Source organism: Oncorhynchus mykiss, chromosome 17, assembly GCF_057628025.1.
Source record: "Oncorhynchus mykiss isolate SJ-2025 chromosome 17, ASM5762802v1, whole genome shotgun sequence".
NCBI lineage: Eukaryota > Metazoa > Chordata > Actinopteri > Salmoniformes > Salmonidae > Oncorhynchus > Oncorhynchus mykiss.
In genome coordinates this window covers 46,310,132-46,336,755 of record NC_143038.1, presented here as the reverse complement: position 1 = coordinate 46,336,755, position 26,624 = coordinate 46,310,132, and the positions used below count along the sequence as shown (strand labels likewise).

At 41.9% G+C, this 26,624-nt stretch overlaps 1 protein-coding gene and 1 long non-coding RNA gene across 2 annotated transcripts; both read right to left on the bottom strand.

The window, feature by feature from the left end:
• Positions 1-166: 166 nt before the first annotated feature.
• c1galt1lb (core 1 synthase, glycoprotein-N-acetylgalactosamine 3-beta-galactosyltransferase 1, like b) lies at positions 167-10,946 on the bottom strand. Its single transcript, XM_036950402.2, has 4 exons — positions 10,074-10,946; positions 9,245-9,507; positions 7,774-8,438; positions 167-1,651 (listed from the first exon to the last, which is right to left on the bottom strand). The coding sequence occupies exons 2-4, from the start codon at positions 9,471-9,473 to the stop codon at positions 1,328-1,330; spliced, it is 1,218 nt and encodes a 405-aa protein (XP_036806297.1). The 5' UTR covers positions 9,474-9,507; positions 10,074-10,946; the 3' UTR covers positions 167-1,327.
• Positions 10,947-12,338: 1,392 nt separating this feature from the next.
• On the bottom strand, positions 12,339-18,553 carry LOC110493236 (uncharacterized). Its single transcript, XR_016487985.1, has 2 exons — positions 17,027-18,553; positions 12,339-15,585 (listed from the first exon to the last, which is right to left on the bottom strand). It is a non-coding gene; the product is annotated as an uncharacterized LOC110493236 (long non-coding RNA).
• Between the last annotated feature and the right edge of the window lie 8,071 nt (positions 18,554-26,624).

Below are 26,624 nucleotides of genomic sequence, written 5' to 3'. Positions count from 1 at the left end.
GCTGCCATGTGACAAATGTCAATACACCTACCTATACAGGCCCTCTGTTTGTGAAAATGGTGTCTGACCAATATACAGCACCACGTACAGGATGTTAAGTTAACACATGTCTATAAAACAGACATAAGTCCCATTTGAACTGAAGATGAAAAGACAAGACACCCTGTGAGTTTGGTTTGAGGTGATCAATGAGTCACTTTGCTCAAAAAGTATAATATACTGGAAAAGCATACAGAATAAGAATATGGTATAATACAATGAAGACTCATAAAAATTAAAACAAAATCAGTCAGCGACATCAGCTAATGACATCACACACACCAAACATCCCCACCCATTGTCATTTCCCAGAAAACTCTCCCCTAAAAACTATTGAATCATCCTATCCATAACAGATTTAAATAGAACTTGAATCAAACAAATAAACACAATATTATCCAATCAAACAGGGTGCAAAAACTGTTCTCTAGAGATCGGCTAACTGAACATGCACAGGTAGGTTCAAGCGACATGTCCGTCTTGTTTTTAGTCACAGTGCAGTTTCAAAATGTGCAACTGACGTTGCACACAATCATGCTTCACAAGGCACAAGCTACTGGGGCTGATTGAGAGAGAGTCTCCCTGGTTTAAAGTGACCCTCTCTCTCGTTACCACTCTTCAACAGTATGTCTGAAAGACCTGGTCTTCTTATACAGACAATATTTTATACAGGTATAAATAAAAACACAAATCTAAGACCAGTTTGGTTTTCAACTCCTAGTAGCGTAGGTTGATTAGGGTAGGGGAAGCTGATCCTAAATCCTTTCTGATAAATCTAGTCAGCTCAACGTTAAAGCGGGGGCTGTGAGGACTGGTCAAACTGGTTACAGTGGGGAGTAGCAAGATGAACCAGTCCAGTAGGAATATCCTATAGGAACATTGGCCCAGGACCACTCACCAAGTCATCCTTTAATTATTTGATGATGCCTTAAGAGTGGTCCAAGAACTGAAGGAATTAAAACAGGTATTTAAAACAACAATCATGTTAAATATCTTAAAAAATTGAAGGGCTGTTGACATTTCAACATGGAGGCTGTGTGGTAAGGACAAAAAGAAAAAAAAAAAAAAGGGGATGGTTGGTGCCAGTAACAACCCAACCAACAGCCAGTCACACATTCTTCAACACTGACACAATCCTTCACAACAGCACACTTCTTTGGGAGGCACCACAGTTGAATCTTTTCACTTCTGTAAAAATGTGTGCAAGTGCGTCCATTCAGTTGCATATGCACACATGCACGCTCAAAAGCAACCATTAACACACCTCGCTCTCAGATACACAAGGCTGCTACTGCTTGTCATCCTGTGCAGCAGCAGGCTGGTCCTTCTCTGCTGCAGCAGGAGGCATCACTTCCTGTTTCCTGTCTGTCCTGGACGGACTCTCCACCCTCGCCAGTGGCCCCCTCTGGATGGCCGGCTGCTCTTTGGAGTACGAGTGTCCACCCTCTGACCTGTCCCACGCCTCATTCTTGTAGCCCAGGGGGGCCGGGGGCTGGTAGCGGTACCTGTAGCCAAAGGCACGTAGGTGGTAGGCGTAGTACTCCAACAGGTACATGAGAGACGCGTCCACATAGTGGAAAGACACAGACAGGTCCGAGCAGCAATTTGGCCCCTACGGGACAGTACAGAAAACCAGGGTTAGAGCCAGGATGGAGAAAGGAAAAGGGAGGGGGTACAGACAGTGAGGGAGGCCCAAGGTTCCATTTAGCATTACAACAACAAACTGGACAGGGGACATTCATCTAACTACTAAAATGTCAAACTAAAATGTAGTAGTCGTATCATGTCAGTAAGTCAAAAAAAGTGTGACCGTGCAAGGAGCTAAATTATGGGGTGTTCAATCAAAAATGGATCTTTTGACCAATGGATAAAAATAATTGTTAAGATACTACTAAGAAAGGGTCCAAACCTCATGTCTTTATCATAATTCGTTCAACATTTATTGGAGTTTTTACCCTTGTAGAATGGCCAAGTTTAAGGAGACTAAATCCATGTAGGCCAGAGGTTTAAAAAAAAAAATAATAATAATAATAATAATAATAATAATAATAATAATAAGGAAAATAGTATTGCGTCAGCTAGGCTGGATGCTGTGCGATTGAGACAAGACATTTTCATGTTTTAGTATATACTTTTCATATTAATGAGAAATTCCTGTTCCCCCCCCAACGATTTCTCAGAAAAACAAGCGTCTCTGAATAGTCAGAGCATACCGCAAGCTTTTAATTTTTCCAAACGATTTCACATTTAAACTGAACAAAATTATAAATGCAACAAGTTAAAAGCTGTTAGTGAGTTACAGTTGAAATAGTGAATTTATTTCAATGGACAGATTACCTTAGGGCCTACTCTATGAATTTACTACTGGGAATACAGCTATATTTGGAAAGTATTCATAACCCTTCACATTTTGTTACGTTACAGCCTTATTCTAAATAGTCCCCTCCCCCTCTTCAATCTACACACAAAACCCCATAATGACAAAGCAAAAACAGGCATTTAGACATTTTTGCAAATGTATTTATCCTGACTAGCCTCCTAGTCCATGCAGCTGAAAAACATCCCCAAAGCTGCCTTCACCATCCTTCACCTGTAGGGATGGTACTGGCCAGGTGATGAGTGGTGCCTGGTCTCCTCCAGATGGGACACTTGGCATTCAGGCCAAAGAGTTCAGTATTGGTTTCATCAGACCACAGAATCTTGTTTCTCATGGTCTGGGAGTCCTTTAGGCGAATGTTGGCAAACTCCAAGCAGGCTGTTCTACCTTTTACTGAGGAGTGGCTTCCATCTGGCCACTCTACCATAAAGGCCTGATTGGTGGAGTGTTGCAGAGATGGAACTCTGTCAGAGTGACCAACGGGTTCTTGGTTACCTGCCAGACCAAGGCCCTTCTCCCCCGATTGCTCAGTTTGGCCGGGCAGCCAGCTCAAGGAAGAGTCTTGGTGTTTCCGAACTTCTTCCAATGAAGAATGATGGAGGCCGCTGTTCTTGGGGACCTTCAATGCTGCAGACATTTCGTTGGTACCCTTCCCCAGATCTGTGCCTTGACACAATCCTGTCTAGGAGCTTTATGGACAATTCCTTTGACCTCTTGGCTTGGTTTTTGCTCTGACATGCACTGTCAACTGTGGCACCATAGACAGGTGTGTGCCTTTCCAAATCATGTCCAATCATTTGAATTTACCACAGGTGGACTCCAATCAAGTTGTAGAAATATCAAGGATGATCAAAAGAAGATGCACCCGAGCTCAATTTCAAGTCTCATAGCAAAGGATCTGAATACTTATGTAAATAAAGTTTATTTTATACATTTGCAAACATTTCTAAAAACATATTTCTGCTTTGTTATAAGACCCCTCCCTCCTTACATATATAGGGTCCTAGACTACAAATTAACAATATAAATACACACATTGAGTTTTAATATTGTTCCACAGTAGTTTTCTAGTCTAGGCCTCTTATAAAGAAATGTGTGACTTCAGGGTGTCTGTGAGAAGAGCCTAAAAGATAAAAGATGCAGGGAGTGTAGGGACTCCCCAGGGAGTGTAAGAGATGAGACGAGTCAGACATTCCACTATAAATCAAAATTGGGGAGTGGACATTAACTTCTACGCTTTTAGATAACACTGAAACTCTGTGTAGCTGTGGCTGCATGGGCTTGGTCTCATGAGTAGAAGGTAATGATGTAGGCAGTGACATCACTAAGGCTGGACTTCAGGTTTAATAAAATAACCTGGAACTTAACTATTTTGCAGAACATACGTTTTATGTTCCTGTTGTCAACTTGTCTGTAATTGAATTAAAGGTTTTTGAATTATTTAATTAAAGATAGTCATAATGCTAATTTCACCAATGAGCCAGTGATTGACAAGGAAACGAACCCCAACAGACTATCACAATTCCAGTGGGTCAGAAGTTTACATACACTAAGTTGACTGTGCCTTTAAACAGCTTGGAAAATTCCAGAAAAATATGTCATGGCTTTAGAAGGTTCTGATAGGCTAATTGGCATCATTTGAGTCAATTGGAGGTGTACCTGTGGATGTATTTCAAGGGCTACCTTCAAACCCAGTGCCTCGTTGCTTCACATCATGGGAAAATCAAAAGAAAAATCAGCCAAGACCTCAGAATTATTATTAATTATATATATATATATATATATATATATATATATATATATTTTTTAACCACCACCACAAGTCTGGTTCATCCTTGGGAGCAATTTCCAAACGCCTGAAGGTACCACGTTCAGCTGCACAAATGATAGTATCCAAGTATAAACACCATGGGACCACGCAGCCGTCATACCTCTCAGGAAGGAGACGTGTTGTGTCTCCTAGAGATGAACGTACTTTGGTGCGAAAACTGCAAATCAATCCCAGAACAACAGCAAAGGACCTTGTGAAGATGCTGGAGGAAACAGGTACAAAAGTATCTATATCCACAGTAAAACGAGTCCTATATCGACATAACCAGAAAGGCTGTTCAGCAAGGAAGAAGCCACTGCTCGAAAACCGCCACAAAAAAGCCAGACTACGGTTCGCAACAAAGATTGTACTTTTTGGAGAGATGCTCTCTGGTCTGATGAAAGAAAAATAGAACTGTTTGGCCATAATGACCATTGTTATGTTTGGAGGAAAAAGGGGGAAGCTTGCAAGCCGAAGAACACCATCCCAACCGTGAAGCATGGGGGTCGCAGCATCATGTTGTGGGGGTGCTTTTCTGCAGAAGGTCTGGTGCACTTCACAAAAGAGATGGCATCATGAGGGAGGAAAATTATGTGGATATATTGAAGCAACATCAAGACATCAGTCAGGAAGTTAAAGCTTGGTCGCAAATGGGTCTTCCAAATAGACATTGACCCCATTGACTTCCAAAGTTGTCGCAAATTGGCTTAAGGACAACAAAGTCAAGGTATTGGAGTGGCCATCTCAAAGCCCTGACCTCAATCCTATAGTACATTTGTGGGGTGAACTGAAAAAGCATGTGCAAGCAAGGAGGCCTACAAACCTGACTCAGTTACACCAGCTCTGTCAGGAAGAATGGGCCAAAATTCACCCAACTTATTGTGGGAAGCTTGTGGAAGGCTAACCGAAACATTTGACCCAAGTTAAACAATTTAAAGGCAATGCTACCAAATACTAATAGAGTGCATGTAAACTTCTGACCCACTGGGAATATGATAAAAGAAATAAAAGCTGAAGAAAATCACGACTATTCTTCTGACATTTCACATTCTTAAAATAAAGTGGTGATCCTAACTGACCTAAGACAGGGAATTTTTACTAGGATTAAATATCAGGAATTGTGAAAAACTAAGTTTAAATGTATTTGGCTAAGGTGCATGTAAACATCCGACTCAACTGTACATACTACCTCAACTAACCGGTGCCCACATACATGGACTCTGTACAGGTACCCCCCTGTATATAGTGTCACTATTGTTGTTTTACTGCTGCTCTTTTAAACTACTTGTAACTTTTCTCTTATCGTCAATTTTTATTTTACCTGCATTGTTGGTTGGGGGCTCATAAGTAAGAATTTAAGCATTTCACTGTAAGGTCAACACCCGTTGTATTCGGCGCATGTGACTAAGCAAATTTGATTTTAACAGCGATAAACTAATTTGTTCACAAAATTTGAGAAATAAGGTTTTTTGGCATATGGAAAAATGTTCAGCTCTTTTATTGAATCTTATGAAATATGGGACAAACACCTTACATGTTGCGTTCATATTTTTTGTTAAGTGTAATTCTGCTTGTCAGGTTCAATTTTGCGACCAGCGGAAACAACTTTACAGATGACCACAACAAAAGAAAATCGTCAAAGTCTCTGCAGGAAGCAGCACTGCTCTGTCAACAGAGCGCTATGTTTATTATCGAATGTATTAGGATAGGAAATCCGATTTTTGAATATAAATGTTAGAGAAAGACCCCACTGAACAATCCAGAACATGAAGAAACATAATTTGTCTTAGTAAAATGGATTTTATAACATGAGAAAGTGAAATTGCATCACACCCACTCTGGGCAGTGACTGTACATCCTCAAATTACACACTTATCTGGGAAGACAATCAGTCCCCTGTCCTTCCCTCTTCCCGTTCAACCTGTTCCAGTTTTGTTTTGGGCCAATAAGGATATCCCATGAAATGCTGTACAGAAGACCAGGTACAGTTATAAAGCAACCAGTCACATAGTCAGATCCTACTGACTATGAATAGCCTACACATGGCAAAGCAAGGAATAACTGGTAGTTATTTTGTACTTATTATATTTTTTTAACCCCTTTTTCTCCCCAATTAGAATCTTGTCTCATCGCAACAACTCCCCAACAGGCTCCAGATGTGAAGGTCGAGTTATGTGTCCTCCGAAACATGACCCGCCAAACTGCACTTCTTAACACTTGCATACCAGCCGCACCAATGTGATTGAGGAAGCACCATTCAACTGACAACCGAGGCCCGCCCGAGTCACTGGAGTGCAATGAGCTAAGTAAAGCCCCCCCCCGGCCAAACCCTTCCCTTAGCCGGAGAATGCTGGGACAATTGTGCACCGCCCTATGGGACTCCCGATGACAGCTGGTTGTGATACAGCCTGGGATCAAACCCAGGTCTGTAGAGATGCCTCTAGCAGTGCAATGCAGTGCCTTAGAGCACCTTGGGAGGCCCAACTGGATGCTTTTTAAACCATATAAAATCCCAACTCAGCAGGAGTTGCTTTACATGTTTGTATCATGATAAAGCTAAAGTGAATGATGGTAAAGCCTTTTTAAGGCTAACTCACCTTATTAACTGGCCACATTAGCAGGGATAGCAACAGCACTTGCAAAACTGGTTTCACTAGGACATATCTGGTGCTAGGTTGGGTCTATTCAGTAAATAGTCCATGACGTCTACCACTAGGGCTGTGACGTCATGGAATTTTGGATGACTAATTGGCCAGCCAAATGACCACGGTTACCATAATAACCGTTCGAATAGCACAACATATACACACACACACACACACATTTTCTTCACTCCTGACCGCATGCGTTGCCTTAGAAATAATACATTTGTATTTTAAGTGCTTTTCACCATACCCAAAGTAACTTTACATGCACAAGAAAATGTGCAGGATAAAAAGCAATACAATTACATTAAAATCAAATGAATAGAACGGGCATCGCCATTCAAGTCAATGATGGAATAATGGGTGGACTGGCGGACATTACGAGTGTACCCATAGGAGCAAAGCAGGAAGTAAAATATGTGCTGTGATTTATTGATTCAACTGACATTACAAAAAAAATACATTCAATTGCATGAGCCACATCAGTTTAACATTCTACATTACCATGGAAATTATTGCATCACATTACTGTCACATTTCCAGGGTTAGAGGATCTAAGCCCGTTCTATTCATTCTATTTCCTCATAGCTATTTCATTCTATTATACTTTGGGGTTCCATGGTTGCCATGGCGCCACGAGGAATCCTAGGCAGAGAGCTCCTGTACAATTGTAAATATTGTGTTGTTTTAAGTCTTTATTGGATTTTTTTAAACTAACTTTTTTATGACTTCTTGAGTGTTATAGAGCTACAATATCCGATGGGTTAGACTCATGGAGTTGCTGGACAAATGGCAAGTCCGAATGTTACTGCAAATAAATGCATATTCCTTAATATTGAACTAAATCACATCTAAGCCTCTAACTTACTTATTCAGCCCAACAACAGCCTCCAGGTACTTACCTCTGAGATGGGGTAGTAGCAGTAGCTCCAGTACCAGAAGCTCTTGGGGAACTTGGAGGTGAGGTGCTGCTCAGGGACAAAGGGGTGGAAGGTCTCCCTGAGGACGGTGTCTCTTGCGTCCCCGGCCACCACCCCCACCTTCTCCATGCACTGGCCCATGGCCAGATCCTCCACGTGGGTGGTGTGGGTGCACACCTTGGTCTTAAAGCCATCCACGAACCTCTTAAGGGCCTCTTTGCTCAGCACGTAGCCTGCCCCGCCGCTCATGTAGCCCTGCTTGGTGTAGGGCTTAAACCTGCGTCCAAAGTAGATGGGCTCCTCTGGCGTGTGGTTGGCCAGCACCCAGCGCAGGTTGTCCACGACAACATAGGTGTCGTCGTCAGCCTTAAGGAACCAGTCGGCCTCGTCTCCATGGTTCTCCAGGGCGTAGTGGAAGGCCCGGATGGTCTTCCAGTAGAGCTGGTCGCGGCCTTCCTTGGTGCCCAGCCCCACAGTGGGGAAGTCAGGGTCGTCCACAGAGCTCATGAACACCACCACGTTACAGTGGCGGCTCCAGGTGTTCTTTACGTGGCGGGCCTTCTTCTGCAGGTTGTTGGGCCCTGTCATCACCCAGCAAAGGATGCGCACCTTCTTGTACAGCTCGTCTGCCATGTGGCTGTCCTCACCTAGAAGAGGGGGGGGGGATTTACTTTTTTGCACTTGTTTATTGAAGTTCATTATCCATCAGTCTGCATGTCTTCAGATCCAAAGACCCCATTCTTCTAAATAACATGGATGATAAATGCCTTTTTTCCCCATTTAAAGAGTATTTAGGGATATATGTAAATACCGCCTAAAGGCACAGCATGATCTAATGACCAATTAGGTTACTGTTGCACTCTGTATGAAGATAAATACAGTAGAATGATTTGTCTGCACAAGAAAACTGCTAATGTTTATTCTAAGACAAATGCATAACAATTAACATTGCCCTGGGCTATTGTAAATATGTACATATGTAAAATGAGGTTGAGTCACGATTTTTACATTACCACATTCACACTGTGGTTTCTAGAAGAGTGCACAAACAGAACATAGGCCTATACAGTAGTAAAATGTGTAAAGCAACCCATGATGGTCATATTTACTTCTTCAACCCAACCCTAACCCTCTTTGGAACAAAGGTGGCTTCCGTTAACCGATTTACCAGATAACCAGGAACTACCATCCACTTCACAGCCTCAACAACCATTACAGACTGAAGTCTTAACATGCTTAAAAGATAAGGATGTGCTAAGCACATAAGGAAGTACATGAGTCATGACTCTTTATAAATGCATTTATATTTGAGATCTCAACCATAAATGTATGTAACGTTACTGGCTCAGTGGCTCTATTTGAAATCTGTCAAGATTAGAAGATACATACAATCATGTCAAGCTTAGTGTTGACCCCTGGCTTTTAAAACTACTCTCTCCTTCTGGCACTGTACCTTTGTGGTGGGGGTGGTTGAGGTTGAAGAGAGCCGACCTCTCCTTCTTCCAGTTCTTGCTGTCCTCCTCCAGCTCACGTAGCTGAGCCGCTGTCTTCTCCAGGCCATCGGGCTGAGAACGTGTTGAGAAGGTCCTCTCGAACCACACCTGACGTAGGAACACATAGAGCGTACAGGTCCCCACCAGGAAGCCTATGAGGAAGGCAAAGCGCGAGCCCAGCGCCTTCATGACGAACTCAAACAATGTGCCTCAAGCTGTGTCCCTATTTCAAGAGTCAAGACAAACAAGAGAGAGGCAGGGCGGTGTTAACTTAGAGCTGGGTTTCCCAAACTCTGTCCTTTCCCCCTCCCTCTCCCTCTCCCTCTGGGTATACATTTTGATTTTTGTCCTAGCACTACACATCTGATTCAAATAATGAACTCATCAAACTTTGATTATTTGAATCAGCTGTGTAATGTTAGGTGGACGTTTGGGGAAACCCCCACTGTTTGACAGGCATGTACAAATGAATGCCATCTATGCTGGGCACTATGCAAAGAAATGAATGGGTGATTAGTATATGGTGTGTACATTATGGGAGTAGAGAGAACTCATCATTAGTTCATTCAGCTGACTACTTTCATTGTAGCTAGATGTATGATAATGTAAACAGCAAGCCAATACATTTTAGATCTGTGATCTCAAATAAAATACAGCTACGCTAGCTACATAGCTGACCTTGCCACACTTTGTTAATTAACAAAAAGTGTGGGAGAGTCAGGCTGTTGGCTAGTAACAATACGTCTAGCGGAAATGTCAAAAGAGAAATTGGGGGTTAGAGGCCCTTACCGCTTACGTTACTTGAACACCATTGCGGAAAAGTCCCTCTCTTGGGTCCAGTTGAAAAGTGGAGAAACTGTGGCGCGTGTCATGTTAGAGAGCCATCTGCTTACGACTAAAACACAATCTCGTCAAAAACAAATAACGTTACCACTTGGCGTTGAAGGGATGAAAACGGTCTTCTCTTGGAATATTCTTTACCTAGCTAGCTCTGTGGGTTTGGTAGCTAGCCGCATCTCACATCATCCTTATCAGCCAGCCAACTATGGATTACAAATAGCGAAACGAGACATCAATTCCAACTGTCATCCGAAACCAATACTGATTCTCTAAGAGTATCCGGTGTCTTTCATATTATGTCAAAATAAACTACCTTAGCCACAGGCTCAACTTCGATGTAAAAGCAGTATGATTTTATTGAGGTGTAAAACGCTTCTTTACGGTGGCTGTATTGCACTTACAGGAAACGCCAACATTAGCTTCTAATGCGCAGGCCCACAACACGTATCTGAAGTCATTGATTGCTTAATCCTTTGCCTTGTCTTGCCTTAGTCCCCGCCCTTTAAATACTGTTAAGTTTCTATTGGATCATTGCATGTACACGGAGCAGGCACAACCAATCATTGGGTGGCATCAGAGCACTATTCGGGTGCTAGTGCTGTAGCAAAACACAGTGGGCAAATTCGTTTTGCATGGCCCGATGCCCTGGGTGAGTGGAGATTACACTTAAGTACCAATGGAATTGTTCTCTAAACTGTATAAACTCCACTAAAAACGAACTAGCCCAATGACTAGACAAAGCCATCGATCAGGTGACACCGTTCATTCCTATGCGAAAGACTCAGGGCACGATACTCTGCCCAGGCATTGCTGACGCATGCCAGATTTTACAACGCCTGGATAAGTATTTTAAGTATCAGCTAATCACATATGTTATAGCAATCTGTCAGTCGCCGACGTAGCACGCAACCATAGGTTGATGCATGCAACGTCTGAGCAAGGGGAACGTTGCAGGCTAACTCGTTGCTGCCTCCTCTCATTGAATAACTCAAGTTGAAGGCCGAATGAGGAACTGCAGGCTGCCATTAGCAACTTTTTGTATTTATTTTACTAGGTAAGTTAGTTAAGAACAAATTCTTATTTACAATGATGGCCTACCCCGACCAGACCCTAACGACGCTGGGCTAATTGTGCGCTGCCCTATGGGACTCCCAATCACAGCCAGATGTGATACAGCCTGGAATCAAACCAGAGTCTGTAGTGATGCCTCTAGTACTGAGATGCAGTGCATTAGACTGCCGTGCCACTCTTGAGCTAAATTATCCTTCTGTGTGCCATAACTTCTGTGTGCAATTTTCAAATAATCGGTTCAAGAACATACATCTGGTGTATTAGAAGCAATTATTGGTATCATGATGGTCTTCAAAACATTTTTGTTCACTTAAACAAATGCCATTTTTCTATTCACTACACTGCCTGCACTACGGCAGTCAATTTTCTTTATGATAGCTTCTGTTAGAGTTGCGTAAATTCGAATCTGGTATCAGGATAAATATAACAATGAGTCACCGATTTTATACTATGTATTTTTTATTAACTAAGTAATAAATGGCAAATGCAACTATCGTATATACGGGCTCACTGTAATACCACGCAGGGCAGAACAGAGAACTGACAAGATGTATGTAAACAGTATTCTTTATACTGTGATAGACAGTTCCAACCCGTCTGTTGGCCTATCACAGTAGATACTGGGCGTGGTTTAAACTTGCTCAGCCTATTGTAGGCGCTCAGGCGGGTCCCCGCTTCTTGGCGCTTCTGTTGATAGATGTAACTGTTGCTGTGAAGAACATCCATGCGCTCATGCTCCATACCGTTATCTCGCACCTGGCTCCTGTTATGTAACAAAAGACAGCTTGTTCTGCAACACCCCATGCTACTCTGTATTTTTCCATCATGAGGAAGGCCCACGGCCCTCTAACTGTTAACAATGTTTCAAGTCAGCTATGTTGCATAACACATACATACATCCACACAAGCCAACAGCAGATAATATTCAATCATATATATGGTAATGGCTATAATGTAAAACACAGGATCCAACACTTCCACAAACTACTGACTTCAACAAATAGTAGAAAAATGTGAGGGTGGTGTTAGGGTTGTTGACAGAAAAATAAGTAGTTTCCTCAAACTTCATATAGGCCTATCACTTGAAATTACTGCGAGAATTCCTCAAAACATCAATAAACAATATGGCATATCCTGCCCAAGTATTTTCTAATGGTCTTTATTTTAAATTGGCACGGTATGAATATACAACATTTTACAATGCAGCTCAGACTTTTAGGGAGGGTCTTCATCTGGTGAATTTAAAATGTAACAACATTGAATCTGTTTGACATCTTCATTCAATAACACCCCCCAACAAGGAAGTGTGCGTATAATGATCTTAACGAAATATAAAAATGATCCCCTCACATGTTCAAGCTAAATTATTTACAGATTTGAAAGAGCTACAATTATTCACGATATATACACACACACGTTAAGCCTTTTCTAGCTCAGTTGTTTGAGCATGGCGCGTGTAACACCAGGGTTGGGGGTTTGATCACCGGGACTACCTACAGTGGGGAGAACAATTATTTGATACACTGCCGATTTTGCATGTTTTCCTACTTACAAAGCATGTAGAGGTCTGTCATTTTTATCATAGGCACACTTCAACTGTGAGAGACGGAATCTAAAACAAAAATCCAGAAAATCACATTGTATGATTTTTAAGTAATTAATTTAGCATTTTATTGCATGACATAATTATTTGATCACCTACCAACCAGTAAGAATTCCGACTCTCACAGACCTGTTAGTTTTTCTTTAAGAAGCCCTCCTGTTCTCCACCCATTACCTGTATTAACTGCACCTGTTTGAATTCTTAACCTGTATAAAAGACACCTGTCCACACACTCAATCAAACAGACTCCAACCTCTCCACAATGGCCAAGACCAGAGAGCTGTGTAAGGACATCAGGGATAAAATTGTAGACCTGCACAAGGCTGGGATGGGCTACAGTACAATAGGCAAGCAGCTTGGTGAGAAGGTAACAACTGTTGGCGCAATTATTAGAAAATGGAAGAAGTTCAAGATGACGGTCAATCACCCTCGGTCTGGGGCTCCATGCAAGATCTCACCTCATGGGGCATCAATGATCATGAGGAAGGTGAGGGATCAGCCCAGAACTACACGGCAGGACCTGGTGAATGACCTGAAGAGAGCTGGGACCACAGTCTCAAGAAAACCATTAGTAACACACTACGCCGTCATGGATTAAAATCCTGCAGTGCACACAAGGTCCCCCTGCTCAAGCCAGCGCATGTCTAGGCCCGTCTGAAGTTTGCCAATGACCATCTGGATGATCCAGAGGACGAATGGGAGAAGGTCATGTGGTCTGATGAGACAAAAATAGCTTTTTGGTCTAAACTCCACTCGCCGTGTTTGGAGGAAGGAGAAGGATGAGTACAACCCCAAGAACACCATCCCAACTGTGAAGCATGGAGGTTGAAACATCATTCTTTGGGGATGCTTTTCTGCAAAGGGGACAGGACAACTGCACCGTATTGTTTGGAGGATGGATGGGGCCATGTATCGAGAGATCTTGGCCAACAACCTCCTTCCCTCAGTAAGAGCATTGAAGATGGGTCGTGGCTGGGTCTTCCAGCATGACAACGACCCAAAACACACAGCCATGGCAACTAGGGAGTGGCTCCGTAAGAAGCAGCTCAAGGTCCTGGAGTGGCCTAGCCAGACTCCAGACCTGAACACAATAGAAAATCTTTGGAGGGAGCTGAAAGTCCGTATTGCCCAGCGACAGCCCAGAAACCTGAAGAATCTGGAGAAGGCCTATATGGAGGAGTGGGCCAAAATCCCTGCTGCAGTGTGTGCAAACCTGGTCAAGAACTACAGGAAACATATGATCTCTAATTTGCAAACAAAGGTTTTCTGTACCAAATATTAAGTTCTGCTTTTCTGATGTATCAAATACTTATGTCATGCAATAAAACACTAATTATTTACTTAAAAATCATACAATGTGATTTTCTGGATTTTTGTTTTTAGATTCCATCCCTCACAGTTGAAGTGTACCTATGATAAACATTACAGACCTCTACATGCTTTTTAAGTAGGAAAACCTGCAAAATCGGCAGTGTATCAAATACTTGTTCTCCCCACTGTATATGTAAAATGTATGCACGCCTGACTGTCACTTTGGATAAAATTGTCGGCTAAATGGCATGCATTTATCACTGAGGAAACCTTTGCGCCAAAAAACTAACTAAACTAACATTTTGTTGACAGGAACAGCTGAGCTCCAATCACTATTTCTGAGAAATAACTTCTCAAATGAAAATAGGATAAGTATTTTTGGGTTTGCTGGCATCAAACCAAAAAATTCTGAAACATAAAATAACAGTTCTAAACATTCATGACAGTTGACAAAATGTACAACTTTCCAGAACCATTTCTCAACTTATAAAGTGCTCCCAAATGTATATGGAATATGATGAATGTTTCATCAAGCATGTCAATTCTACAATGAACAATTAAAGAGTTGTATAAGCTTCACTAAATTACACTGGTTCTCATTTAAATATTCAAACTGTGGTTCAACCTCTAAACCACAACAGCATGTGGTTCTCACTCTTTTTCAGGTTTCCGAATCGGCATTCTGTTTAAATAAATGTAGAATGACTAAACAATAAAATATAACTGGTAAACAGAACCCTCCTTTTGCAAACATACTGTATCATTTTGTCACGCCAAATGTAAATACCAGGTGAATTTCTCCATTGCATCACTCCCGGAGATCCTTTCCTCACACTGTAGAGCAGCAGATATAACTACGCCACTGTGTTTTTAAGCACTGCTGTGTGGCAACGCAAGGACAGGGCATCATACTTCTGTAGAAATGTCAAGTTAAACCCCATTCAGTCCAAGCCTTAGATCCATTTTCACAGGTACAGATTGCCAAGTCCATGGTGTTTTTCCAACCCTCCTCTCAACCCAACATAGACATTGAAATAATGCCCCTTTTCAGCCATCACATTGAGGAGAGAAAACAAAACCTGCCACCATTACACCACCACAGCTAAGACATTTGGATTGATTTGTGTAAGGCACATAAGGGTGCCTGATAGGGACAACACATTTCTAAGTGTGGGAACAGGTGTACTTGTGGACACTGGTGCTTCCAGTGGGGCCCAAGGGGCAGCTGAGACTTAGCAGTGAGTTCAGAGTTCTGCCAGTGGCGAGGGACACTCCCCGCACCTAGCCTCCACAGGTGCTTGGTTCCCACGATGCAAGCAAACATCTCCCCAGAGCTCATAACTCCACATCGTCTGAGACCGGTGCAGTACTGGTGTACTGGGCCTCTTCTGGTCTCTCTCCCCATACAAATCTGTAGTTGTTTTCCAACTCCTGATGTCTCTTTTGCTACTTGTAAACTTCATCTGTTCCCCCTGTCTGAGAGACATCAAGGAAATAACAAAATAATAGCTCACACATTTACTCATATTACTTAGAGTTCTTTAAAAATGTTGAACTGCTTAACTCTTCCAATTGCTTATCTTGGTTTTGATAGCACTCTTTGAACCCAATTAATGAAGAAAATGTCCTTACAGATATCACTACATGACCAAAAGTATGTGGACCCCTGCTCATCGAACATCTAATTTCAAAATCATGGATATTAATATGAAGTTGGTCCCCCCTTTGCTGCTATAACAGCCCCCACTCTTCTGGGAAGGCTTTTCCACTAGATGTTGGAACATTGGTGCGGGGACTTGCTTCCATTCAGCCACAAGAGCATTAGTGAGGTCAGGCACTAATGTTTGGCGATTAGGCCTGGCTCAGAGTTGGGGTTCCAATTCATCCCAAAGGTGTTCGATGGGGTTGAGGTCAGGACTGTGTAGGCCAGTCAAGTTCTTCCACACCGATCTCAACAAACCATTTCTGTATGGACCTCGCTTTGTGCATGGTGGCATTGTCATGCTGATACAGGAAAGGGCCTTCCCCAAACAGTTGCCACAAAGTTTGAAGCACAGAATAGTCTAAAATGTCATTGTATGCTGGAGGGTTAAGATTTAGCCCAAATCATGAAAAACAACCTCAGACCATTATTCCTCCTCCACCAAACTTTACAGTTGGCACTATGCATTGGGGCAGGTAGTGTTCTACTGGGATCCGCCAAACCCAGATTGGTCTGTCGCATTGCCAGATGGTGAATCGTGATTAATCACTCCAGAGAACGTGTTTCCACTGCTCCAGAGTCCAATGGTGGTGAGCTTTACACCACTCCAGCTGACACTTGGCATTGCGCATGGTGATCTTATGCTTTTTTACGGCTGCTCGGCCATGGAAATCCATTTTATGATGCTCCAGACGAACAGTTCTTGTGCTGACGTTGCTTCCAGAGTCAGTTTGGAATTCGGTAGTGAGTGTTGCAACCGAGGATGGCAATTTTTACACGCTACACGCTTCAGTGGTCCCATTCTGTGAGCTTGTGTGGCCTACCACTTTGCAGCTGAGCCATTGTTGCTCCTAGACGTTTCCACTTCACAATAACAGCACATATAGTTGACCGGGGCAGCTCTAGCAGGGCAGAAATGTGACGAACAGACTTGTTGGAAAGGTGGCATCCTATGACGGTGTCACATTGAAAGGCACTGGGCTCTTCAGTAAGGCCATTCTACTGCCAATGTTTGTCTATGGAGATTACATGGCTGTGTGCTAAATGTTGTACACCTGTCAGCAACAGGTGTGGCTGAACTAGCTGAATCCACTAATTTAAAGGGGTGTCCAAATACTTTTGTATATGTATCAAAAACACTTTTTATAGACTAAAAATAAGACAACCCATCTGTAGTGTATTTAAAAGGGTTATGATACTTGTCATTGTGATTACCAAGAGGTTGATGAGCAGCTCTCTGAATGACTTAGTATCTTCTTCAGTCAGCCACTGATCCTCAGCTGTCCTTGGTGTTAAAATCTTCACCTCAATTTGACCTTAAAAAAATACAATAAAGTTACAATACTTATAGCTGTTTCACTTACATCAAACAAAGCAAATACATACAAACAGGCAAAAGATACCACATCGCCTAACCTCTCATACACATACAGTATAAATATACAGCAAACATACATTACACATGGGCAGCTTGAAATGTGCAACTGTGCACAAATATGGTCTTGAATATCAGCCAGAAACCCCACTGGAAAGATTCTATCACAATACCAGATACAGAAAGCAAACACTTCAGAAATAAGAACAGAGAACAGAAACTGCACATGGAAAGCACATTAAAGGCGGATTATGAAAATGGATGAGACAGTGTCACTGTTGCATCTACAGTCGTGGCCAAAAGTTTTGAGAATGACACATATTAATTTCCACAAAGTTTGCTGCTTCAGTGTCTTCAGATATTTTTATCAGATGTTACTATGGAATACTGAAGTATAATTACAAGCATTTCATAAGTGTCAAAGGCTTTTGTTCACAATTACATGAAGTTGATGCAAAGAGTCAATATTTGCAGTGTTGACCCTGCTTTTTCAAGACCTCTACAATCTGCCCTAGCATGCTGTCAATTAACTTCTGGGCCACATCCTGACTGATGGCAGCCCATTCTTGCATAATCAATGCTTGGAGTTTGTCAGAATTTGTGGGTTTTTGTTTGTCCACCCACCTCTTGAGGATTGACCACAAGTTTTCAATGGGATTAAGGTCTGGGGAGTTTCCTAGCCATGGACCCAAAATATCAATGTTTTGTTCCACGAGCCACTTAGTTATCACTTTTCCCTTATGGCAAGTTGCTCCATCATGCTAGAAAAGGCATTGTTCGTCACCAAACTGTTCCTGGATGGTTTGTGAAGTTGCTCTTGGAAGATGTGTTGTGAATGAGCCCACTCCCTTGGCTTAGAAGCAACCCCACACATGAATGGTCTCAGGATGCTTTACTGTTGGCATGACACAGGACTGATGGTAGCGCTCACCTTGTCTTCTCCAGACAAGCTTTTTTCCGGATGCCCCAAACAATCGGAAAGGGGATTTATCAGAGAAAATGACTTTACCCCAGTCCTCAGCAGTCCAATCCCTGTTCCTTTTGCAGAATATCAGTCTGTCCCTGATGTTTTTCCTGGAGAGAAGTGGCTTCTTTGCTACCCTTCTTGACACCAGGCCATCCTCAAAAAGTCTTTGCCTCACTGTGCGTGCAGATGTACTCACACCTGCCTGCTGCCATTCCTGAGCAAGCTCTGTACTGGTGGTGCCCCGATCCCGCAGCTGAATCAACTTTAGGAGACGGTCCTGGTGCTTGCTGGACTTTCTTGGGTGCCCTGAAGCCTTCTTCATAACAATTGAACCGCTCTCCTTGATGTTCTTGATGATCCGATAAATGGTTGATTTAGGTGAAATCTTACTGGCAGCAATATCCTTGCCTGTGAAGCCCTTTTTGTGCAAAGCAATGATGACGGCACTTGTTTCCTTGCAGGTAACCATGGTTGACAGAGGAAGAACAATGATTCCAAGCACCACCCTCCTTTTGAAGCTTCCAGTCTGTTATTCGAACTCAATCAGCTCGACAGAGTGATCTCCAGTCTTGTCCTCGTCAACACTCACACTTGTGTTAACGAGAGAATCATTGACATGATGTCAGCTGGTCCTTTTGGGGCAGGGCTGAAATGCAGTGGGCATGTTTTTGCGGGATTCAGGTCATTTGCATGGCAAAGAGGGACTTTGCAATTAATCTGATCACTCTTCATAACAATCTGTAATATATGCAAATTGCCATCATACAAACTGAGGCAGCAGACATTGTGAAAATTAATATGTGTGTCATTCTCAAAACTTTTGGCCACGACTGTACACCACTTTTACATAAATATTTCATGCTGTGAGGCCAAATCCTATTGTGAAATGTAATTATCGCAAGCACACCCAGAAGCTTCCTCAGATAACATGTTCACACAGTATCTTTGCAACACCCCAATAGTGATGTGTGGAAGGGAATTTTAAAAGTGAATTTCAATAGATAAGAAATGAATACCTTCGGCCTTCAGTCCCGCCTTCTCTAGCTGTCCTTTAACTATGTCCTTAATATGCTGCCACTGGAGGTCGCCTTCGCCCATCTCCTGAACTTCGACCTCCCCATCGGGGCTGCCGCTCGTCTTATACTTAGTAACTCTGATTTGAACATGGTCGTCAGTCGCTTGGTTTGGGGTGACGAGACAAGAGAGATAAAAAGAGGTCCCCTCCCAACAAGTATACGTAGGGCAGCAGGATGTAGGGGGGATCTCTTATAGAAGTGTCTTACTGACATGTAATTGAAAAGGGCTTTTTTCTACAATGTCGTAACTTAAAATGTACAGTGCCAGTCAAAAGTTTGGACACACCTACTCATTCAAGGGTTTTTCCTTTATTTTTATTTTTTACTATTTTCTACATTGTAGAATAATAGTGAAGACATCAAAACTATGAAATAACACATATGGAATCATGTAGTAACCAAAAAAGTGTTTAACAAATCAAAATATATTTGAAATTCTTAAAAGTAGCTACACTTCGCCTTGACAGCTTTGCACACTCTTCACATTCTCTCAACCAGCTTCATGAGGTAGTCACCTGGAGTTCATTTCAACCTCTTACTTCTACCCCCTCCTTTTTCGAACATTCTGTTAAAAATCGCGCAACTTTTCAGCGTCCTGCTACTCATGCCAGGAATATAGTATATGCATATGATTAGTATGTGTGGATAGAAAACACTCTGAAGTTTCTAAAACTGGTTAAATCACGGCTGTGACTATAACAGATCGTGTGTTTCATTGAAAAACGCAAGAAAAACTGCTCTCTGAAAGCTAAAAATAATTTCCATAAGTCACTTCCATGGGTTGTTAAAAGAGGACAAAATTTAATATCGACCTGCATGCAATTCATACAAATTCCACACGATGTCGCCATTGTCGTCATTTTCAATTGAATTTTTTGTTGGAAAATCCATGTATCTGGCTTCCGTTTCTTCCAGTCTCCAACAGGATGTTGTTAATGTGGACATTGGCAGCCATTGATTTGCAGACGAGGAGCTATTGAATATACATCGCCCTGTAATCATTTTGATAGATTATAAACGTTTACTAATACCTAAAGTTGGATTACAAAAGGATTTCGAAGTGTTTTGTGAAAGTTTATCGTCGACTTTTTTAATTTAAAAAAATAACGCAGCGTTTAAAAACTATGTTTTTTTCTGAATGACACAGCTTCCATAGAAAGCTATTTTGGGTATATATGGACCGATTTAAACGAAAAAAAGACCCAATAGTGATGTTTATGGGGCATATAGGAGTGCCAAGAAAGAAGCTTGTCAAAGGTAATAAATGTTTTATATTTTATTTCTGCGTTTTGTGCTGCGTCGGATAAGCATAGTCTTTGTTTACGTCGCATTCAGGCATTTTCAGGTGGTGCATGCTATCAGATAATAGCTTCTCATGCTTTCGCCGAAAAGCATTTTAAAAATCTGACTTGTTGGCTAGGTTCACAACGAGTGTAGCTTTAATTCAATACCCTGCTTGTGAATTTTGATCAAGGTTTGAGTTTTAACGAGTACATTTAGCATTTAGCGTAGCGCATTTGCATTTCCAGGTGTCTACTTTTTAACAGGTGTGCCTAATTTGTGGAATTTCTTTCGTTCTAAATGTGTTTGAGACAATCAGTTGTGTTGTAACAAGGTAGGGGTGGTATACAGAAGATAGCCCTATTTGGTAAAATACAAAGTCCATATTATGGAAAGAACAGCTCAAATAAGCAAAGAGAAACAACAGTCCATTACTTTAAGACATGAAGGTCAGTCAATCTGGAACATTTCAATAACTTTTAAAGTTTCTTCAAGTGCAGTCGCAAAAAACATCAAGAGCTATGATGAAACTGGCTCTCATGAGGTTACCTCTGCTGCAGAGGATAAGTTCATTATAGTTACCAGCCTCAGAAATTGCAGCCCAAATAAATGCTTCACAGAGTTCAAGTAACAGACATAGGAAACTGCGTGAATAAGGTCGTCATGGTTGAATTGCTACAAAGAAACCACTATTAATGGCAACCAATAAGAAGAAACTTGCCTGGGACAAAAAAACACGAGCAATGAACATTAGACCGGTGGAAATCTGTCCTTTGGTCTGATGAGTCTAAATTTGAGATTTATTGTTCCAACTGCCTTGTCTTTGTAAGATGCATAGTAGGTTAACGTATGATTTCCACATGTGTAGTTCCCACCATGAAGCATGGAGGTGTGATGGTGTTTTGCTGGTGACACTGTCTGTGATTTATTTAGAATTCAAGGCAAACTTAACCACCATTGCTACCACAGCATTCTGCAGCGATACGCCATCCCATCTGGTTTGCACTTAGTGGGACAATCATTTGTTTTTCAACAGGACAATGACCCAACACAGCAAAGCTGTCATCGAGGTAAAGGGTGGCTACTTTGAAGAATCTAAAATAAACAAATCTAAATGTAACACTTTTTTGGTTCCTTCATGATTCCATTTGTGTTATTTCATAGTTTTGATGTCTTCACTATAATTCTACAATGGAGAAAATAATAAAAATAAAGAAAAACCCTTGAATGAGTAGGTGTGTTCAAATTTTGGACTAGTACTGTATGCCAGCAGTGACAGTGGCAAATAAAATCTAACTACATGAATCCAGCATATTGAAGCTATTCTATAATTTCTCTTCATATAGGACTATCAGTATGCTGATATAGCCTACAGCGGTTTTAATCTCCCTTGAGCATTGAACCTCAAATCTCCAAAGGTACTGAATATGGGATGGAACAAGAAATGAATATACACAGAATGTAGATGTTTGAACTATTAACACATAGACCCAGGCCCAGTGAGTGGAGCCCTTGGCGGAGAGCGCAGATACCTGGCTGTTGGGGGGCCAGGCTGGGGCTGCCCCTGGCTGGATCGTTGGCCTTCTGGCCTCCCTCTGTCAGGTGCTCTGCCTCTGTGTCCCCGGCGTCTTTGTCCTCTAAGTGGTTCAGCAGCTTGTCCAGAGTTGTCTCAAGAGTCTGGGTGGCCTGAGTGCGGTCAAACCCCCCCTTCAGACCCTCTGTGTCCAGCTCCTGCTGAGCTTAGAACACAGAGAGAAGCCCATCAAGTCAAAGGAAGACAGCACCATTGAGCCTGTCAAGTAAATATGACTGAAATAACATTAAATATTAAAGATGTCCCCTAGTCATTTTTTAACTTTTCCTCCTGAAAAGTGATATTCCAAGAATAAATACAGTAAAGTACACACTAAAGGCAAAAAAAAATATGGGCATTCAAGGAGTTGGTTTGACAGGAAGTCGTGATGTCAACCGGCCTCCCCCCTTTCTTGAGCAGCAATGGAGAACAAAAGAGGAAAGGCCTACCTGGACCACCTATTGAGCTATGCCTTTAGTTAAGGAAATCAGGTGTTAAATGAGGTGAAAAGGAGACAAAATAATACTGTTCATTTAGATGTCCATCTATCTCACATGTTTGGCCCATAATGTGACTGAGCACTCTCAATAACTTTAAACAAATCCTTCCAGACAATAACCTGTTCTACTACATAGAACCATTTACAGCCTGTACACTTATCTGGCATCTCTAGCGTCTGTCCGCACCTCGTCTATGATGTTGTCAAACTTCTTTTGCATTTCCTCTTTCATCTCGATGTTGGCAGAGGGCACCGAGAGGCCAGCTATCTCTTCATCAAACTCCTGCAGCAGGAGACGCTCTTCTTCATCCTCATCCTCGGCTCCACGTCTCTCCTTTTCCTTCCTCAGTGCCTCTCTTTCGGCTTCATTTTGTGCTTTCTGAAAGGGAAGTCAAATAACCATATTGAAATTTAAATACACAGAAATGGCACTGCATTATGAATCCACGGCTATAGGAAAAAGGTGACTGTTCCATAGCCTGGCCTGAAGGCGGCACCAACCTTTCTGTTGCTCTCTTTTAGATTCTGCACAAATTTCATCAGGTCTGCAGGGTCTGTGATGACCTTGAAGTTGAATGTTTCATCTCCAAAAGCTGCGAGGAATCAAAAACACCTGATAGAAATGAACCAAAAGGATGACACTTCAAAATATCAGATGTGATATTGTAGTGAGTAGTGTTTTTAAATGCCAATATAATACATTACCATCCTCTGTGACCTCATTATCTGTGAGCTGATTATCAAAGGCATCCTCTCCAGCCTGTCAAAACAGAAAGCTGTTGGCGCCATCCTGTGGAAGACTAAAGTTGAAAGATATTATGATCACTGACTGTGTGTACCTGATGCTCTGAAGTGTGTCAGTTGCTGTGGTACCCCCTGGATTTGTCACTCCCTCCCATAAATTAGAATCCTCTTGATGTTCAGAGGTGACACCTGCATCTGGTCCAACAGAAATTAATAAAGAGGATTGATTATTCCCTAATATGATGCTTTCATTGTAAAATCCTGCAAGCAAAATCCAGTCTTACTTTATCAAATGCCTTTTCAAAATCCGCTATAAATACCAGGCCTAGCTTCTTATATGTTCCATGATGTTCTAGTATTTCTAGTAGTTGTTGTATATTATTTCCAATGTATCGTCCATGTAAAAAACCTGTCTGATCAGGGTGAACAACACCTGGTAAAACCCTTTTTAATTTTGAGTGCTATGCATTTCGCTAGTATTTTGCATCAACATTGAAGTGTAAGGGGCCTCCAGTTTTTTAGATAGCAAATATAATGATCTAGTCTATCTGGATCTTGTTTTAATAATAGTGAAATCAGACCTTCCTGCAGAGTACCTGACAGACTACCATTTCTATAGGAGTAGTTAAAACAATCTAACAATGGAGCTTTTAGTATTTAAAAAAAGGCTTGATATACCTCTACCGGTATGCCATCGAGGACTGGGTTGGGCGATTAGGCTTGGCTCGCAGTCGGTGTTCCAATTAGAGGTCGACCGATTATGATTTTTCAACGCCAATACCGATTATTGTAGGACCAAAAAAGCCGATACCGATTAATCGTACGATTTTTATTTATTTATTTGAAATAATGACAATTACAACAATACTGAATGAACACTTATTTTAACTTAATAAAATACATCAATAAAATCAATTTAGCCTCAAGTAAATAATGAAACATGTTCAATTTGGTTTAAATAATGCAAAAACAAAGTGTTGGTGAAGAAAGTAAAAGTGCAATATGTGCTATGTAAGAAAGCTAACGTTTTAGTTCCTTGCTGAGAACATGAGAACATATGAAAGCTGGTGGTTTCTTTTAACATGAGTCTTCAATATTCCCAGGAAATAAGTTTTAGGTTGTAGTTATTATAGGAATTATAGGACTATTTCCCTCTGTACCATTTGTATTTCATTAACCTTTGACTATGGGATGTTCTTATAGGCACTTTAGTATTGCCAGTGTAACAGTATAAGCTTCAGTCCCTCTCCTCACTCCTCCCTGGGCTCGAACCAGCAACACAACAACAACAGCCACCATCGAAGCAGCGTTACCCATGCAGAGCAAGGGGAACAACTACTAGAAGGCTCAGAGCGAGTGAAGTTTGAAACGCTATTAGCGCACGCTAACTAGCTAGCTATTTCACACATTTCACGCGTAACAGGCAGTCTCCTTGTGGAGTGCTACGAGAGAGAGGCAGGTCGTTATTGCGTTGGACTAGTTAACTGTAAGGTTGCAAGATTGTATCCCCCGAGCTGACAAGGTGAAAATCTGTCGTTCTGCCCCTGAACGAGGCAGTTAACCCACCGTTTCTAGGCCGTCATTGAAAATAAGTATGTGTTCTTAACTGACTTGCCTAGTTAAATAAAAGGTATATAAAAAATAAAATTAAAAAATAATAAAAATCGGCAAATCGGCGCCCAAAAATACCGATTTCCGATTGTTATGAAAACTTGAAATCGGTCCTAATTAATCGGCCATTCCGATTAATCTGTCAACCTCTAGTTCCAATTCATCCCAAAGGTGTTCGATGCGGTTGAGGACAGGGATTTGTGCAGGCCACTCAAGTTCTTCCACACCAATCTCGACAAACCATTTCTGTATGGACCTCGCTTTGTGCACGGTGGCATTGTCATGCTGAAACAGGAATGGGGCTTCCCCAAATGGTTACCACAAAGTTGGAAGCACAGAATCATCTAGAGAATGTCATTGTATGCTGGAGAGTTAAGATTTCCCTTCACTGGAACTAACGGGCCTTGCCCAAACCACAAAAAACAGCCCCAGACCATTATTCCTCCTCCACCAAACTTTACAATTGGCACTATGCATTGGGGCAGGTAGTGTTCTCCTGGCATCTGCCTAATCCAGGTTCGTCCGTCGGACTGCCAGATGGTGAAATACGATTCATCACGCATTTCTACTGCTCCAGAGTTCAATGGCAGCGAGATTCACAACGAACAGTTCTCGTGCTGACGTTGCTTCCAGAGGCAGTTTGGAACTCGGTAGTGAGTGTGGCAACACGAGGACAGATGATTTTTATTCGCTACGCACTTCAGCGGTCCCGTTCTGTGAGCTTGTGTGGCCTAGCACTTCATGCTGAGCCGTTGTTGCTCCTAGACATTTCCACGTCACAATAACAGCACAGAGTGGACCGGGGCAGCTCTAGCAGGGCAGAAATTTCACAAACTGACTTTTTGGAAAGGTGGCATCCTATGACGGTGTCACATTGAAAGTTACTGAGTGGATATTATGGATATTGAATGGTTGTTTGCTTGATTTTATACACCTTTCAGAAACAGGTGTGGCTGAAATAGCAGAATCCACTCATTTGAAGGGGTGTCCACATACTTTTGTATATACAGTGTGTATTCTCCTGAGCCCCCCCCCCAAAAAACTAAGACATATGTACATTACAGTCAATGGGTATAGTAGTTAAAAAAACATAGTTGCGGCATCTGGGTGTCCACTACAGAGGACATTGCTTGATGAGAACTGATGTCCACTAGAAAGGACAAAATGAATTGCTGGGCCTCTGGAGGATATCAATTTATAGATTATGGACATCCTACTAAATCACCAAATTGCATAGAACATCACAGTATGAGTCTCAGGGGAGAGTAGGAGTCAAGTCAACAGGCTCACGATGTTCTTTCCCTCATCATGTCATCAACCTGAACAAGGTACATGCTGTGTTCCAAAACTAACAAGCAGCCCGTACCTTCCAAGCACTCACTCCAACTCTACTTGAACTACAGTACAATGGGTGAAAAATAAAACAAGAAACAAACCGAAACAGTTTGAGATTTTTCTGTAAAAATAAATTATATTGGTTCATGCAACATGCTCATTTCATATTTGCCAGCAAGTATACATCGAAAAACTCTTTAGTCCTATGTATGAGAAGAGTACACTACAGTAGCACAACAAGGTATGTCAAAATGCTATGGAGGGGAGAGAGGAGTGAGGCTGCATGCAACAGACAAACAAACATTTTACCTTGGCTGTTTCATTGATCCAGTCAAACTCTGAATCAAAGTAA

Excerpts from the sequence above, each read along its gene's own strand:
- c1galt1lb (XM_036950402.2), bottom strand. The coding sequence starts at position 9,473 with ATGAAGGCGCTGGGCTCGCGCTTTGCCTTCCTCATAGGCTTCCTGGTG. Across the intron at positions 8,439-9,244 it reads CAACCACCCCCACCACAAAG|GTGAGGACAGCCACATGGCA; the intron begins GTACAGTGCCAG and ends CCCCTCTTCTAG. Across the intron at positions 1,652-7,773 it reads GCTACTACCCCATCTCAGAG|GGGCCAAATTGCTGCTCGGA; the intron begins GTAAGTACCTGG and ends ACTGTCCCGTAG.